Here is an 18,129-nt window from a genome sequence, read left to right as displayed (position 1 = left end):
GTCAATATCAAGTCTGTTCGATTTCTGGAAAAAACTAAAACTGAAATGATTTGCGTTCATTTTTGTTTTATTTATTATACTGTATATATTTACATATATATACTACCGGTCAAAAGTTTCCATTCCACTTCATTCCAGACAGAATACCAGCTGAGATCAGTTGCATTGGTTTTTTTTATTAGGGCAGCAGTTTTCAGATTACATTATGTGCTTACATAACTGCAAAAGGGTTCTCGACTGTTGTAGAAAGAAGTGGCTGATCTTTAATGCAATATCTACACTGCCCATTATCAGCAACCATTCATCCAATGTTCCAAAGGCTCATTCTGTTTACTAATCTGATATCATTTTAAACGGCTAACTGAGAAAACATTGGAGAACCCTTTTGAAATTATGTAAGCACATAATGTAATCTGAAAACTGCTGCCCTGGTTAAAGAAACAATGCAACTGATCTCAGCTGGTATTCTGTCTGGAATGGAGTGGAATGGAAATGTCTAAGTAACCCCAAACTTTTGACTGGTAGTGTATATATTATTATATATTTTTTTAAGATCATGTAATCCCACTGGAGTCCTCTAGGTGGAGCTACTCACTTGTAAAGCAGACTTCCTCTGTCTCTGGGGTTCATTTTGCCCCAGGGTCCATTATCATAGGCTTCTTTGGCAGCTGCCACTGCCCGGTCCACATCCCCCACTGAGGCGTAGGACACCTTACAGATCACCTGGTGAAAGGCGTAACGGTCACACACAGTGTCTGAGAAGGTTCTCAGTCACCCAGGTCATAGTTATCCTAGGAAGGGTTCAACGCCAGGGCAACTGGACTTGGGTGAAGGTGCTTCGAAGGCGTTTCGTCTCTCAGTCGAGAGAATTCTTCCTCCAGAACTGACGTCTTCGAAGCACCTTTACCCAAGTCCAGTTGCCCTTGCGTTCAACCCTTCCTTGAGTCGCACGCAGTCTAATAATTAATAATATGGCAGTAGATTCATGTGACTCACTGATCCATCAGTAGGGTTGATGGTATCGTAGCCTTTGCCATTTTCTGCATCCTCAAACTTGCCGTTGATAAAACACTGGGTTGGCATCTTCACTGTCATGTTGTTCACTTCTTTGGTTGCCTGGGTAACAGTACAAGCATCACAAATCAACCAACCACAAGCGCCTACCTTTGTGCATATCTTGAAATAGAATGTGTGTGAGTGTAATGAAAGATAAAAAAAATCTTGAGACAATCTTTGGCTTTAGAACTTAAATCTAAAGATAAATCGGCAGACTCGGGGTTCACTGAGACATAAAAGTGGCAGACTCACGTAGTCGATGACCAGCTCCTCCTCCTGGTCCTCCCCTCTCAGCTTGCGGACGAACATCTGGATGAAGTCCTGGAAGGTGGTAGCCATGTACACGTCCTCGTTCTGCAGCTGGACGCCGGCGCACTTCTGCTTCACCTCCTCCACCAGCCTGACACGGAGACAACAGCGCTTCATCAGTGCCTACAGTGGCAGGGGTCTCTTTGTATAGTCGACTATTCGTGTAGTCGACCATTAAAACTACTAATCGGTATGGCACATTATTGTTAAAACATTCATACATCTGTGGTTTTAACATGGTGCAGTAATGGAGTAGTGGCAATGTATGATAATGTTTGATAATATTGATAATACTGTGCAAATCCATTACTGTGCAATATCATTACTCTCATTGTCCAATATCTATTACTCATTGAATATGATCACCACTAATGGGCAATATTCAAATAATGCGCAATAACCCACACTGCATATCACACTGTTAATGAAACCATATTTATTTTTTCATATGTATATAGTGTCTCAACTGTGCACCTTACCCCCCCCTTTTTTTTTTGCACTCCTTATTTTATTTCATGTTGTTATATTTATTTTACATATACTGTATGTTGGCACTGGGAAAGGAGTTACTTTTAATCTCATTGTACATGTGTATAGTGACAATAAAAGGCATTCTATTCTATATCAGATGTGTATGTAATTACATCAGATATGCAGCAGGGGGCACTGTGGGTAAACAAGTCATAGTTGTTCTGTGTGACATAAGACATAGTCGGGATCAACGACGAATACGGGTGTATCTGGCCTTCCGCGCTGTGTGTTCTCAGACTCTATTCTTTTCGGGAAACAACAACCAACTTTGAGCTAGCAAGCTACACGCTGAAAATGTCAAGTTTTGAAGAAAATTGCATCGTTTCTTTCTTACTCCACAGCGCTGTGGAGTAAAGCGTGATTTATGGTTGTGCGGAGGCTTCACGCAGAGCTTTCGTCGTAGCCTACGTAAGTGGCCTGATGTTTATACTTCGGAGCGAATGCCGACTCTAGAGTCATAGTGAGAGAAACAAAGTGTCTCCCCTGTGTTTTCTGACCATGGTGGGAAATCTGGAGCAGGAGAAGTTAACCCTCTCCTTGATTGCATGTTGTTTATGGAGAAGGAGAACCAGGAAATGAGTCGGGGGAAATGCGACGCTACCAAGCGACGTCCGTTGCCACAACGTGTAGTTACATTTTTCTAGAGGTGCACGTCAGGCTACGGCGTAGGGTCCGGCGTAGGGTTGGTATCGCCACCTACCTACGTACGTACGTAGCCATGGCGTAGATTTAACGCAGACGCATAAATTATGCTTAAGGTCTGGCAATGCGAGACTACATAAGACACTGCAGTCAAGGCGTTAAAGCAGCGGGCATGGAGCGGACATTTTCTTGAACGCTAACCAGGAGTGCATAATAAGGAAAATAAATGAGGACTGCAGCGGCAGCGAGTATCTGTCAGTTTATCGGGGACACACAGATGTTTTCTATTTTTGCACTTTATTTATGGTGTTTCATTGTGCTGAGGTTAAGGCTAAGTTCTAAATTTCTGTTTGCACTCTTTATAGACTATTTTCTGTTTACACTTGCCACCTGAGGAAAATAATCAGTGTCCTTATGAGAGCTGATTCTGCCGTGTCAGCCACTTTTGGCGTCTATTCACTTCTGACCGATCTCTGTACTGCCCTTCTCCCTCACCTGACCACATCCATGGAGGCGGCCCCGGACTTGAAGAAGTCTGTGGTGTCCTCAACGGCTGGGACATTGCTGAGGATGCCCTTCCAGATGCCCTGTAATAAATGAAAGCAACAGTCTCTAGGGTCAAACACCAGGTGGAAAACGTCAAGGTGAACGTATCTTTTAAGAGAAGCAGAAGCTCCGGTATAGGCCACGGCTAAACATCGTCCACTGACAGTAACTTGCCCTGATCTCCTCTGCCATCTTCTCTTCATCAGCAGTCAGCTCCACACTGGAGCTTTCCCCAGAGGAGAAGTATTTAGAAGCAGGGATCATCTTGCCATCATCAAACTGCAGGTTCTTCACCAGGAGCTGCGGACCAAACATAGAATGAAAAAAAAATAGAGGTCAGAGGAGACAACGCATACTGAGTTTGGAATGCGTGGTCACGGTGGCTGACAGGTTAAGTCGTTGGACTCAAAATCTAACGGTGTTTCCCCCGCACAGGTTCGAATGCTGTCCGTGACAATATCTCTTGGGGTGGCAGTAGCTCAGCCCGTCAGGGTTTTCTGTGGACAGCCAGTTCACCTCCTGGACACTGCCATGGTGCTCTTGAGCAAGGCACCGCACCCCGGACGGCTCTCTGACATTTGTGCGTGTATAGGAACTGAGCATGTGTGTGTATGTGTTCTAACAACAGCGTATATAGAGTAATACATTATTATTATTTAACTAACCTAGCATTACCTGGCAGCCTAAAAACCAGTGGTGTAGTCTACGTGATACGCAGGTATACGCAGTATACCCACTAAGAAAGCTCCAGGATTTCCATATACCCACTTAAAAATGCGCAATGGCACGTAACAACATACTTTCCATTATATTTTTGATATATTTTGAAATGTCATGTGTTTTGCTTCTTCACATAGGCTAAATGAAGGTATTTCCACTGTAAAAGTCTTTGATGCTCAAAATTTCCCTGGGGAAAGACACCCAGACCCCCCACTATGATATGCACCCCCTGCATTATGGCCCATATATATATATATATATATATATATATATATATATATATATATATATATATATATATATATATATATATATATATATATATATATATATATAGGCCCATACATATACATTACAGTATACCCACTACAATACAATAGACTACACCACTGCTAAAAACCTACTGTATGTGGAGTGCAGCAGATGGACAGTGGCAGGGGCTTGACTTGTTCAAATCTACTTTTGTTTTTTGGTCTGAATATTTGTTTTGCAGTGCGACAAACGACACAGACACTCACAGCTTTCCCATCGGTTCCATACAGCACCAGCCCGTTCTTGGTGACCAGGCCGGGCTGGGGCGCCCCCGCAATCTCCAGGGGCTGACCGGCTGGTAGCGACCCCCCCAACATGGACGAGCCATACAGGGTCACAGCCTGAGGAAGAACACACACAGAAGCCCTTCAAACTAATATTTTGCGTGTTGCTAAACTTGTATTAACCTGCAGTTGTCCCGTTTTAATATGGTGTTACAATTTCAGGAAGCTCGACAGAATTAACCCAATTTAATCCAGTTTGTTTTAATGTCGTACTGCACTAAGTTTCTCTTTATTCTACGTGGGACTGTCCTCATAAACACAAGTTCTGCTGTTAGAGAAAATCTGATTCCACTCATGTCTGTACCCTAAATATGAAGCTGACGCCAGGAGACAGTTAGCTTAGCTTAGCACAATGACTGGAAACAAGGGGAGACGGCTAGCCTGTCTCCACCTAAAGGGAAAGGAAACCTGCCTACCAGCACTTCTAACGCTCACCGATTAACATGTTGTATCTTGTTTGTTTAATCTGTAAAAAAAACCTAAGTGTAAAACGTGTTAACCGTGTCCTTTTTTACTTCTCCTGCGTAGCTACAGAGCTGTAGCTCTAAAGGAAAGACCGTTCTTATTTTCTGAGATGTCGGGCTCGTACTTGGGACTACATGGGCACGGAAAAGGCCCAGAGACGGGTGTCCAGTGTGTATGTCTTTAGTAAAGTGATTGGTGCTGTACTGCTCATACGTTTAGAGACAACTTGGTCATGTTATTTTGAGAAGAGAAGTCTTCTAATTTTCATCATAGGTACACTTCAACTATGAGAGACAAAATGAGAAAAAAAATCCAGAAAATCACATTGTAAGATTTTTAATGAATTTATTTGCAAATTATGGTGGAAAATAAGTATTTGGTCAATAACAAAAGTTAATCTCAATACTTTGTTATATACCCCTTTGTTGGCAATGACAGAGATCAAACGTTTTCTGTAAGTCTTCACAAGGTTTTCATACACTGTTGCTGGTATTTTGGCCCATTCCTCAGATGTTTTGGGGCTGTCTCTGGGCAACACGGACTTTCATCTCTCTCCAAAGATTTTCTATGGGGTTGAGATCTGGAGACTGGCTAGGCCACTCCAGGACCTTGAAATGCTTCTTACGAAGCCACTCCTTCGTTGCCCGGGCGGTGTGTTTGGGATCATTGTCATGCTGAAAGACCCCAGCCACGTTTCATCTTCAATGCCCTTGCTGATGAAAGGAGGTTTTCACTCAAAATCTCACGATACATGGCCCCATTCATTCTTTCCTTTACACGGATCAGTCGTCCTGGTCCCTTTGCAGAACAACAGCCCCAAAGCATGATGTTTCCACCCCCATGCTTCACAGTAGGTATGGTGTTCTTTGGATGCAACTCAGCATTCTTTCCCCTCCAAACACGACAAGTTGAGTTTTTACCAAAAAGTTCTATTTTGGTTTCAGCTGACCATATGACATTCTCCCAATCCTCTTCTGGATCATCCAAATGCTCTCTAGCAAACTCCAGACGGGCCTGGACATGTACTGGTTGAGCAGGGGGACGCGTCTGGCACTGCAGGATTTGAGTCCCTGGCGGCGTAGTGTGTTACTGACGGTAGCCTTTGTTACTTTGGTCCCAGCTCTCTGCAGGTCATTCACTAGGTCCCCCTGTGTGGTTCTGGGATTTTTGCTCACCGTTCTTGTGATAATTTTGACCCCACGGGGTGAGATCTTGCATGGAGCCCCGGATCGAGGGAGATTATTAGTGGTCTTGTATGTCTTCCATTTTCTTATAATTGTTCCCACAGTTGATTTCTTCACACCAAGCTGCTTACCTATTGCAGATTCAGTCTTCAGTCCAGCCTGGTGCAGGTCTACAATTTTGTTTCTGGTGTCCTTTGACAGCTCTTTGGTCTTGGCCATAGTGGAGTTTGGAGTGTGACTGTTTGAGGTTGTGGACAGGTGTCTTTTATACTGATAACAAGTTCAAACAGGTGCCATTAATACAGGTAACGAGTGGAGGACAGAGGAGCCTCTTAAAGAAGAAGTTACAGGTCTGTGAGAGCCAGAAATCTTGCTTGTTTGTAGGTGACCAAATACTTATTTTCCCGAGGAATTTGCAAATAAATATATTAAAAGTCCTACAATGTGATTTTCTGGATTTTTTTTTTTCTCATTTTGTCTCTCATAGTTGAAGTGTACCTATGATGAAAATTACAGGCCTCTCTCATCTTTTTAAGTGGGAGAACTTGCACAATTGGTGCCTGACTAAATACTTTTTTGCCCCACTGTATCTACTTTCCTGTTATGCCAAAAAAGTTTAATAAAAACGTTAATTTAAAAAGAAAGTGCATAGATTTTAGACTTTAAGACCTTCAAATGCCAATGCTCTAAAAAGGAAGATACATTTTACTATTGACAGGAGTAAATAAAGAAAAGATGGTCAAATGCCTGGTTTAATGATACCACACTGTCAAACTGCAACATACTGTATGTAACCCTACATTTGAACTCTTCCAGGACTTGTTGACACCATGTTTGAGTTACTAAATATCTGTCTCATCCCCAAACTATCAGAATCTATATCAGCCATACAGCCCTTTATCAATCTGACCTAGGCCTGTATCAATTATTACATAATTGGGTAAATACATTATTGCGGTTTCTTTGTTTAACCGCAATTAATTGTTCACATTCCCTTAATGCGTATGACTGGTAATTGTTCATTTTGTTTAGATATGCCAAATGACAAGGGGGATACTGTTAGATCATATTTACTTTAATTATACTGTTTATGATAATAAAGAGGCATGGTTTACTTCATAAGCTTTGTATTTTTGTCACTACATTATCTGGGTCACACAACAGTGACAGAACCAAAATACATATCCTGGGATTCATTCAAAACTTGAATATGTTTCAAAAAGTAATACATAAATAAATATTTTTTTAAATGTCCCTGAAAGGGACTGTTTTATTGTTAATCGCCATCATTTCTGAGGCATTTAATTGTACGGCAAAATGTGGAATTGCTAACAGCTCTAATCTGGCCTTGCAATAGACATAGAGTGTGTGTGTTTTATTTTGCTTGTGTGTTCCAGGTACTGCACCTGCCCATCAATGACCGTCCAGGCACCGGGGACTTTGTCGTGGCCGCGGATCCAGTTGTGGACGGCCTCCGCTGGTTGGGCCAGGTTGACCTGAGGGAGAAAGCGACACTGGAGTCAACATGCTGACGGCTCAGATTCATTTTCAGACCAGGTCGCGCACATTTCTGAGAATGAGAGGGAAGCCCAACAGCTGCTACTAGCTGAGCGCCACGTGGAAAATTGACGCTGGACTAAAAAAACAACAACTCTACACTAAGAATAGCACATTTAGATTCACTGCCAGCAACATGGCTCCAATAGGCAAATCAGAAAGCAGCTAAGATCAGCCCCACCTCTGCCTTTCCTCTTGTAAGATAAACACTTGCCAGACACTCAATCTTACATGTTTAGCCCTGAACAGTGTACTAATACCACACTGGAAATATACTCTGTTACAAGTGAGTCCTGCATTGAAAATGTTACTTAAGTAAAAGTATATAGGTATCATCAAGAAAATGTTCTTAAAGTATTAAAAGTAAAAGTGCTCGATCCTCACATTTTAGAAACTGGAAACGGTCTAAACTGTTCTGTCAATCAACTAAGTGTTAAATTGACTAAGTTTACTTGTAGGCCTGTATATTGTTGGGTAGTTTAAGTTATAATAAAACATCAGATTTGATAAACTACATGTGTTTTGTTTTGTAAAGTAACTAAAGCTGTCGGATGAACGTAGTGGAGTAAAAAGTACAATATTTCTCTCTGAAATGTAGCGGAGTAGAAGTAGAAAGTGGCATGAAAAGAAAAGACTCAAGTCGAGTACATATGCAATATCCCTTTTTCTTTGTCCCGCGAATTCTTAAAGAAGTTGGACGGAGATCATTCAACTATAAAGCTCCTTCTGATTGGAATAATCTCCCTGTTTGTCTGAGATCTATCACCACTTACCGCTGCTCCAGGACATCTTTATTTTCTCATCTCAGAACAAACTGTCTATGCTTTTAATTGTGCATTCTTAAGACTTTTTCTGTTTATTTGTGCTGAAGACAAACTGCTTCAATTGTTCTTTATTCTTTTGGAATGGATTTATTATCCAGGCTATGATTGTATCTAATTTCTATTTTGTGTAACAGCTGGGGGGTGTGGGTGAGAGAGGGTGAGCAAGCTGTCTGTACCTGTGTATTTGTAGTGTTGGTTTGTTATGTAACGCTGTTCTGTTTGAATGTGTTTGATAACTATGTATTTGTGTTTATGGGCCCCCCTCGAAAATGAGATGCTACATCTTAAGGGGCTATCCCTTTCAATAAATTCAAAGTACCTCCAATTTGTACTTAAGTACAGTACTTGAGTAAATGTACTTAGTTGCATTCCACCACTGACCTAAACAAACAACATGTTGGGCTAAAAGTACATTCCCACGCTGTTCTCTGAGTGAAGGTGCTGTTCACTGAGCAGCAGTCCACTGGGACACTGTCTGTAGGAAGCACCTCATCCAGGGTACTGGAACACTACTGTCCCCACCATTTCATTCAAAACTAATGATGTAAAGAGCGACTTAACGCAGCATTTGAGCTTAAAACACGTGCATTCAAACCCATACCACACAAGCCCTTCCCACCGCGGTCACTCTACAACCACCGACGCACATGACACACACCATAACCATCTAACCCATAGCCTGTAACTGCAATCCATACATCACTAATATGTACAGTAGATTTGTAGGCCTAACAACACGTTATAATTATATGCATTCATTTAACAATTATTTTCATACAATCATATTATTTGGGATTCATGTGGATAAATATGAGTGGACAGGAGGGTGAGCGTGAGCAATAATAATAATGATAATAAACTTGAATGACCCCTTTCATACAAGAAAAACAGCTCAGTGCTTTAGAATAAGGACATTTCATGCACCGAGAGTTTTAAAACAGACATATGATGAACATTAAACAGGGATAGAATGCCATAATTAATGCAAAATAAGATGGAAGATAAGTAATACTTTCCAACGGGTTGTCCACATTGATCGAGCCTGCATGAAACAACAAGGTAAAAAGGTATCTAGAAGTGCTTTCTGTTTAGTCCACCTTTAGAACATTGTAGTTTCACCACACTAGATCAACATCCGCCGTCATAATTATAATAATTATTAAGTCCTCATGAATTCTCCTTCACATCTTTCATTGACCTCATAATGTTTTCCATCGGGATTAAGGAAAAGACATAGAAGATCATTTATTTGACTATTCAACCACAGCCAGGGTCTCAAAATCAGGTAAGCCACCTTAAGGCCCTGGGGCGGTTCCCCACTTTGCCCAGTTGGAGCTCCAGTCTGAATGAATGAAAGAGGGCCATATTCATAGGGTATCTGACTTCGGTCTGAAATGAGGCCGGACCTCTCACCTTGGCGTTGGATTTCTTCTGAATTCCTTCATAGCTCGCTCCTTCCTCTGTCTGGGGAACTCTTGGCGCCTTTCCATCAGCAATGAGCTGCACCGACTCCACCTGCAGCAGGAAACAGTGCGAGTGTGACACCTCCGTCTGTGCTGTGTGTCTGCGTCATTTATGTTCATTTCTTGCTGACAAGTTCAAAAGATAGAGAAGGGTAAGTTGGAACTAAGCATTGTGAATGTAAATGGACTGTATTTACTGCATATAGTGCTTTTCTAGTCTTAACGACTACTCAAAGGGCTTTTTACGCAGTACAGGAACCATTGGCCATTCACACACATTGATACACTGTGGCCGAGGCTGCCGTAAAAGGTGCCACCTACTCATCAGATAAACATTCACACACCGATGGCGCAGCATCGGGAGCAATTTGGGGTTTAGTGTCTTCCCCAAGGACACATCGATATGGGACTGCAGGGCCAGGGATCGAACCACCAACCTTCTGATTGGTAGACGGCCGAGCCACAGCCACCCTTGTGGGAAAGAGCATGAAGATATGTCTCTACAGGACTACTTGATGGTTTACTCAACTTGAAAATGGTTCAATATAAATGCATGCTGATCATCCACTCTTGATTACAGTCCTAAAAAATATTGATGTGCTCATATTATGCTCATTTTCAGGTTCATAATTGTATTTAGAGGTTACATCAGAATAGGTTTACATGGTTTAACTTTAAAAAAACACCATGTTTTTGTTGTACTGCACATTGCTGCAGCTCCTCTTTTCACCCTGTGTGTTTAGCTCTCTGTTTTAGCTACAGAGTGAGACATCACACATGCTCAGTAGCTAGGTAAGGACTACTAGCCAGTCAGAAGCAGAGTATTAAGATGTGCCCTGACAGTGGCTAGGTAAGGACTACTAGCCAATCAGAAGCAGAGTATGAGGGCGTGCCCTGACAGTACCTAGGTAAGGACTACTAGCCAGTCAGAAGCAGAGTATGAGGGCGTGCCATGCTAGCAGCTAGGCGAGCATTATACCATGTGTTCCAAAGTGACCACGTTTGTCTCTGAAGTAAAGGCTGGACTACAATAGAGCTGTTTGGAGCAGTTTGTGAACAGTGTTTTCTGTTGGAGATGGTAAGTCCCTTTGGGGTGGACTTTGGGCTTTTTCACATTGTAAACCTATTACATGCACAAAAAAGATATATAACACAATAAAGGAAAGTGAAAAAGCCAAAAAGCATAATATGAGCACTTTAAATTCCAGGTGGTTACCATAGCCTTGATGCCCTCTGGGAAGAGGAAGCGGTTGTAGAGTGTGTCCACGGTGTCGGTGGGCTCCACAGCGCACTCCCTCTGCAGCAGGATTGGTCCGGTGTCCAGTCCATCATCAGCCCAGAACACTGTGAATCCAGCTTTCTTATCACCGTGGATCAGGGTCCTGGTGACACACACATATACAGAAATATAACCAAGCCTTGCGTTGCCATAAACCACTTTGATATAAGCTATAAAGTAGACCATAAGCCTGACCAAATGGAGCAGAATCAGATAAAGAAGAAATAAAAGCTGATTGCACCTGGAGGGATTGGGGCTGTTGATAAGACATATTCCTTTATGCCTGCATTGGACTAGTCTGGATCAACGGAAGTATATTTCAAGGATAAAGCCTGACATTTGTCAGACTCTACCCCTCTCCTTCCGCTCTGGTGTGTTGCCGTTCTCAAAATCCCTCAACAACAACCTTCGAGCAAGCAAGCTACACGCTGAAAATGGCGAGTTTTAAAGATAATTTGGATCGTGCAACAAGGCAGGCCTGCTTGGTTCTTTCGGTGAATGATTGTAAAGCTCTACAAAGAATATGTTTACGGCATTTACTCTCTAAGTGGGACGATTTGGGGCCGATGTATCTAGCCAATTTAAATAGATAATGTTACTGTATTGTGTCAACAGTTAACTTAATTTAAAATTGAATGTGTTATCAGTTTTTATCAGGGTGCAAATGTGTCACCGAAACAAGTTCCTTCCCGAGACTATTTAGCAGAGCCACTGTCGCTGCGTCCGGAACTTGGCGCTGCCCAAGACGATTGTGATTGGTTTAAAAAAAGAAAAATGAAAACAACCCAGAGCGTTATTTTTCTCCTATCCCAGAATGTATGTGTGGTGTAGCCAGACCTTACTCCACATCGCTGTGGAGATAGAGACTGCAATGCGAGACTAGCATAGGACCAACCTGTCTTCTCCTGCAGGAGCCTGTAGTCATGTTGCTGTTCATTTTCTTTTTTTTAAACTTTGGACACGGCTAAGCTAGCTGTTTCCCCCATAGTCTATGAACCAAGCTAATTTACCGTTGAAAACAAAAGGAAGCTATTCATTTACACACAGTGATAACAGGAGCAGAGAGATATTAAGGGTGGAGAACAGATGGACTAGCAAGAGGAGGAGATAAGAAAACCTACTGCTACACAGACAGATAGCAGCAAACCCTCCTCTACCTCCATTCAGGACTCAGGGCCTGGTGAACTATGCACGTTTAGCCTTTTAGCCTTTTAGTTTCTCTAAAGTACAGTTTAAAAAACCATTAGAGGAAGCTAGCTTGTGTAACTTTTACTTTACAGCACCCAATGTAGCCACATGTAGAGAAAAGTCATAAAGCCAACACATTTACTCAGTAATGCCAGTTACAATTAGCTAACACAATATCTATCTAAAGTTTGCTAGACTATCTGTCCAATCTGAGTTTTCTCTCGCACAACTATTTTGCAGCGGCTCTGTGCGGAGCTTAGCACCGCCCATGACGATTCTGATTGGTTTAAAGAAATGCCATTAAACCAGAGCACGTTTTCCTCCCAAACCCCGAATGCTACAGGGGTGCCAACGCTGACGTATTGGCCGTGAGACACACGCATTTTTACCCGTTGAGCCTCTCGTGATCAACTAGTTATGCTTTCAGAGACGGTGAGGGGGTTCAAGAGCGCCCCCTGTCTGTGGAATTTTCGAAATGGTCTCACATTTGCGATGCTACTTCAGAAGCCATCCCAGGACTGCGGTCAAGCCAACCGACACTCATCATCTCCGTGGTCAAATCAGCCGACGCTGACATTGTAGTGCACTCATATACTAGTCCTTTTGGTAAATGTATTAAACGGCACAGATCAACGGTCTTGGCAAAGTTAACGCTAAGATACACATGGGCCTACTTCCGGTTTTCAAAATAAGGTGTTTTATGTGTTTATATATAAAGTACACATAAAAATAAGATTAGTGGATTATATTTTCAAGAAATAAAAACCAACATTTTTACTGTATACATTTTGAGATTTTACAAAGTAATTGTCCCACATTTCTACCGTAAAATGACTTCAAATCTGAAAGTCGAGGTGCTAAAAAACTATTTTGCTCCATAAATCCAGTCAATGACTAAAATATTTGAGTTGACATCTCTAAAAACACCAATAATTAAAATCTAACAATTTAACTGTATGCATATGGAGGTTTTTCCAAGTAAAGTCCAACATTTTTACTGTAAAATGACTTTAAATCTGAAATTGTAGGTGCAATAAAACGACGTTGCTCCATAATTCCAGACAATGACTGATATATTTGAGTTAAGGACATCTCTGACTAAATCCTTACTGAAAATCCAACAATTTTACTGTATAAATATGGAGATTTTTCGAAGTAAAATCCCATACCTCTACTGTTATATGACTAAAAATCTGAAACTTGAGGTGCTATGAAAAGACTTTGCTCCATAATTCCAGACAATGATATTTGAGTACAGGACATCACTGACTGCACCCATAATGAAAATGAAACATTTTTTTACTGTTCTCATTCTTTAGAATTGCAGTGGTCCTAGTAATGTTAATTAACTTTGGGACCCTGGTCCCTACACTGAGAACCACTGGTGTGTGTGTGTGTGTGTGTGTGTGTGTGTGTGTATGTAAATATATATATATAAATTTTTTTTTAGTTTAGTTTAGTTTTTTATCTCACTCCAAGGTTTTTTGAAGTTGGCAGCCCTGATGCTATTTGGAGCAGCCAGACCCTCCTTCGGCGTGCTTTGACGGAGGGTCTGGCAAAGCAAGACAAGTAATTATTAACCTGGCCGAGCAGGGTCAACTGCCAAACCTGTTGGCACAGCACTTCTTTTTTGCTTGCCCCAAGTATATTGGAACATTAATGGCAGGACTAGTGGGGGTAACCAGGGGAATGGGACGGTGCGTTAGGACAAATCCGGCGCAAAATGAACCTAAGGGTTAATAACACATGTGTACCGAGTCGACCGTTCTCTGGGATGTTTTCATGTGACCAGTTTTAGCGCAAACCGCTAATTACCTTATAACGCTAGTCGTCAGGGCATGCTAAAGTAAAAATAAATCGCTATTTCTACACCACTAACAAGGCTCAAAATAGCACCACACTTCAACAGTAGCATAATGAATATATGTAAACCCAAGCATTGAGAACTTTTTAAGTGTACAGACATCCATCCATCCATCCATCTTCGTCCGCTTATCCGGGGTCGGGTCGCGGGGGTAGCAGCTCCAGCAGGGGACCCCAAACTTCCCTTTCCCGGGCCACATTAACCAGCTCCGACTGGGGGATCCCGAGGCGTTCCCAGGCCAGGTTAGAGATATAATCCCTCCACCTAGTCCTGGGTCTCCCCCGAGGCCTCCTCCCAGCTGGACGTGCCTGGAACACCTCCCTAGGGAGGCGCCCAGGGGGCATCCTTACCAGATGCCCGAACCACCTCAACTAGCTCCTTTAAGTGTACAGACAGTTTATTAAAAAGATAGATTATAAAGACAGTACCATCCTGGGCAAACAGTCACGATCAGTCGAACGACGAATGCCGTGCTTGAGCTATGTTACTGGTTACTGGTCACACGGCGTTCGACCGGTCATGACTGTTTTCCCAAGATGGCGTAAATAGAATTGACCCTCTGCTTCCTACAAGCTCAGTGTGAAACGTGGTCTGACATCTCTCTGGTGTCAAAGGTATTTTATCTGAGGACGACGTCCGCCACTACTGCCTAACCCCTCTTCCTCACCAGTTAATGGCCGAGGCTCCTCTGTGCAGGGGCAGGAGCGAGGGGTGGTAGATGATGGAGCCGTGCCTGGGGTTGTCGATGATGTTCATGGGGATGAACTGGGAGCAGAAGGGCAGGACGTTGAGCTCGGCGCCCACCGCCTTGTAGGCATCCACCACCTCCGGGATGGGCTTCCCCTTGACCCGCCAGCGGGGGAACTTGAACACCGGCGTCCCGTCCTTCTCCGCCGCCACCGCTGACATAGAAGAGGAGAGTTTACTGATAAGTTTAGAAAGCAGAACGGAAGTGCAATAGGGAATCTGGGGTTCATGGTTGGAGCCTTTAAGTGCAGCAGTTTTTTTGATTGCGGACATTCTTAGAGGAGATACTGGATTTCTTTAGGCTGATACTGATATTTTAGTGTTTAGAAATTCTAATAAGGATGGATCAATATTTAATTTTACATAAGTATTTTCAAGGTATGTACGACATCAGATTATTTGTAATGGGACACTGCTTCTAAATAACCTCAAACATCTTTGGCATTGCTGTACCGCAGACTTTCAAACGTTAAATTAGTAATCGTCCAACATATATGCTGTTACCGATATCAGCCCAGCAGATTTACTGCTCTAGCTCTACTTCATACGTCAGTTCATTTCAATCTTTATAGAACTGCTCAAACTTGCAATGCATGTGTAAGTAAGTCTGTTTTTTGAAACTTGGGCTCTTCAGCAATATGAGATCTGACTGCAAGGAAATGACCAAATCCATGTTACAGTTTCCACAATGTTAATTCAGGCTTACCGACTGTCTTTTCAGTTTCACTTTTCAACATTGTAGCTTGTGAATGCAATGCTTTTTGGTCCATTTTACACTGTCCTATTCTAGTGTCATTAAATGCAACCAAGAAGGAAAGTTGTGAAAAAAGGCCTCTGCTTGCTACACTACATGAGCATTATGACAAAAAACACAGGTAACTAATTGTTCTCTGTGAAGAGCCATTTAGATAGCAGACAGTCAACCTTCACTGAGCATACTGTAGATACTAACTAAGACTACAATGGGAGCAGGTATTTTTAATACCGCAATATGTGCATTTTGAATATCACAGTATCATTCCTATGTTGATCTCCCTGAAGGGCTAGAAACTAAACTTGAGTGGGCTCAGCCACAGAAGGTACTAGAATTGAAGTCAATTGAATATTGGTTCCAACTCCTCAAGAAAAGAGGAAGACAGGCAGAGGTCAAGAGGCCGCTGATTGCTCATGATGATGCTTACTAAAAACCAATTGCATCATACCAAAGAGCGCGGCCCGATTGTAGACTTTTCACCTTAGAGGTAGGGCTGGGTATCGTTAAAAAATTTTTCGTTACAGTGACTTCGATACAGGTTCCTGAACGATGCTTTTTTCAATACGAATTTTATAAAACAAAAACAAATTACAACATTATACATTTGGTACAAATCTTTTTATTTATATTTCAGCTCCTACTACTTGAGCCCCGTCTCTGTGTGTAACGTAGAGTTTTTCCTGCATGCCTCTATGACGTGTAACGTTGGACAGCCAATCACCAGCATTATTAGATATTAGTAGAAGCATTATGCAGGCTGATTGGCTCACTGACTCTGATGAGATTAAAGCTATAGTGCATAGTTGTGGTCGCCCCCATGAGGAATTCTAAGTAATGACAACAAAACTGTTGGCGCGTCCACATGATACAAGCCTCCCCCACCTCCTCCACACTGTTACTAGTAGCCAAGGAGGACACGGAGCATTAAAACATGATGGACTCTTCAGAAGAGGTCATTATCTTCATTTGAGTTTCTGCGCGGGAAAGTCACCGGACGCCACAATCTTCTGAACATAGTCATACTGAGAAATCCAGAGAGAGTTGTGTGGAGCTGATGGTCTTAATTAGCTTTGTAGCAACTCATTTGGCAATGGCTGCAATGTAACAGATGTTCATTAATATCAAACAGTTACGCGCTAAAGCTTTAACTCCTTAGGCATTGAAATTGGGTATTGAATGACGAGGCATTTTTCGATACTCGATACTTTAGAGGCAATTCGGTCGGGTCCTAAAAAGAATTGAGTCGGGTACCCAGCCCTACTCAGAGCTGCATCTCTGGGCCACACAGGGCCTCTCCCCAAACAGACAATGGAGCCACTATCCCGCAGCTAACGCAGGATTAAGGCCTGTCTTTGTCCAGGAGCACTGTGGAGTCAACATGCATCTACCTCAGCCACAGAACAGGCCTGTGATGACCCATAGAAAACCCAGGACATAGGATCATCAGAGGCCGTCCACACATCCGAGATGTTCGGTCTTGTTTTGTTTTTTTTGCACAAACCCAATACAAAACTTTTATTCTGTTGCATTTTTATGTAATTTCTTATGGTGTAATTAGTGAACCAGATGTTACAGTCTTTTATACTTTAGAAGAAATTGAATTACCAAACCGTTTTAGTCTCATTTTATCCTGATATCCTCTTTCCTGTTGACTGATTAAGTTCCTATTGTTTTACCTGATCAACAACTTTAAGTGTCTCCTGTCTGCCTTTGCTTTAGTTTAGTGTTAAAACAAACCATTTGCTTGGGTCACTGTTGGTGAGACCATTTGTTTCAGGGCCGGAGCCAAACTCCAGCAGAGTTCACACTTTATTAAATTTAAGGGCCGTCCAAACCGGTCCCAGTGTGTTCACACCTCATTTAAACAAAGGGCCGCTTTTCAATAGTTTGAGCAGACAGTATTGGGTCTATGTACTGTAAATCTACTCAGATAGTTTTGTGAATGAATGCCTGTTGATATTCTGTTGCTTTCTGTAACCTTGTATAAAACCCTGACCAGAAAACTCATTCTGGTCAGAGAGAATCCTACAGCTTCTTGTGAGCTTCTTTCTCCACTGCGCAGTGAATAAAACTCATCTCAGGATTGGACTTGACAGATCTTTTTCTTCCACAATAAACATGGAGAAATAAACATGGCCACATCTTATGTTAACTACTGTAGGTTTTGATTTGCTATGTAGACTATTTCATATTAAGCTTTAGCCTAGCAAATGAGCTATAACCTAGGAAATGAGCCTGTTTCTGGCCTATTTTGTCCCCCACTTCTGTAAGCCTCCTTCTTGTTGTCACATTGTCTGGGAGTTCATCCAGGTCTATAGCTGCAGCATCGAAAACACTTCAATGAGTGCAGAATTCCGGAGTTCCTTCCTTTACCTCGTTGGTCCATCAACAGGACTGTATTGGC

General features: G+C 42.2%; 1 protein-coding gene across 1 annotated transcript in view; it reads right to left on the bottom strand.

The window, feature by feature from the left end:
• aldh1l2 (aldehyde dehydrogenase 1 family, member L2) overlaps positions 1-18,129 on the bottom strand; it is a 37,696-nt gene that overhangs the window by 13,419 nt on the left and 6,148 nt on the right. The window contains exons 3-12 of the mRNA XM_078242609.1: positions 14,892-15,126; positions 11,110-11,275; positions 9,844-9,945; positions 7,456-7,545; positions 4,323-4,457; positions 3,259-3,384; positions 3,034-3,125; positions 1,309-1,456; positions 997-1,116; positions 596-723 (exon numbers count right to left, since the gene is read on the bottom strand). Of these exons, the coding sequence (XP_078098735.1) occupies positions 596-723; positions 997-1,116; positions 1,309-1,456; positions 3,034-3,125; positions 3,259-3,384; positions 4,323-4,457; positions 7,456-7,545; positions 9,844-9,945; positions 11,110-11,275; positions 14,892-15,126 (1,342 nt within the window). The remainder of the gene's footprint in view (positions 1-595; positions 724-996; positions 1,117-1,308; positions 1,457-3,033; positions 3,126-3,258; positions 3,385-4,322; positions 4,458-7,455; positions 7,546-9,843; positions 9,946-11,109; positions 11,276-14,891; positions 15,127-18,129) is intronic.

Source organism: Sander vitreus, chromosome 23 (assembly GCF_031162955.1).
Source record: "Sander vitreus isolate 19-12246 chromosome 23, sanVit1, whole genome shotgun sequence".
Taxonomy (NCBI): domain Eukaryota; kingdom Metazoa; phylum Chordata; class Actinopteri; order Perciformes; family Percidae; genus Sander; species Sander vitreus.
Note: the sequence above shows the minus strand (reverse complement) of the source record. Positions and strands in the feature narration are given on the sequence as shown.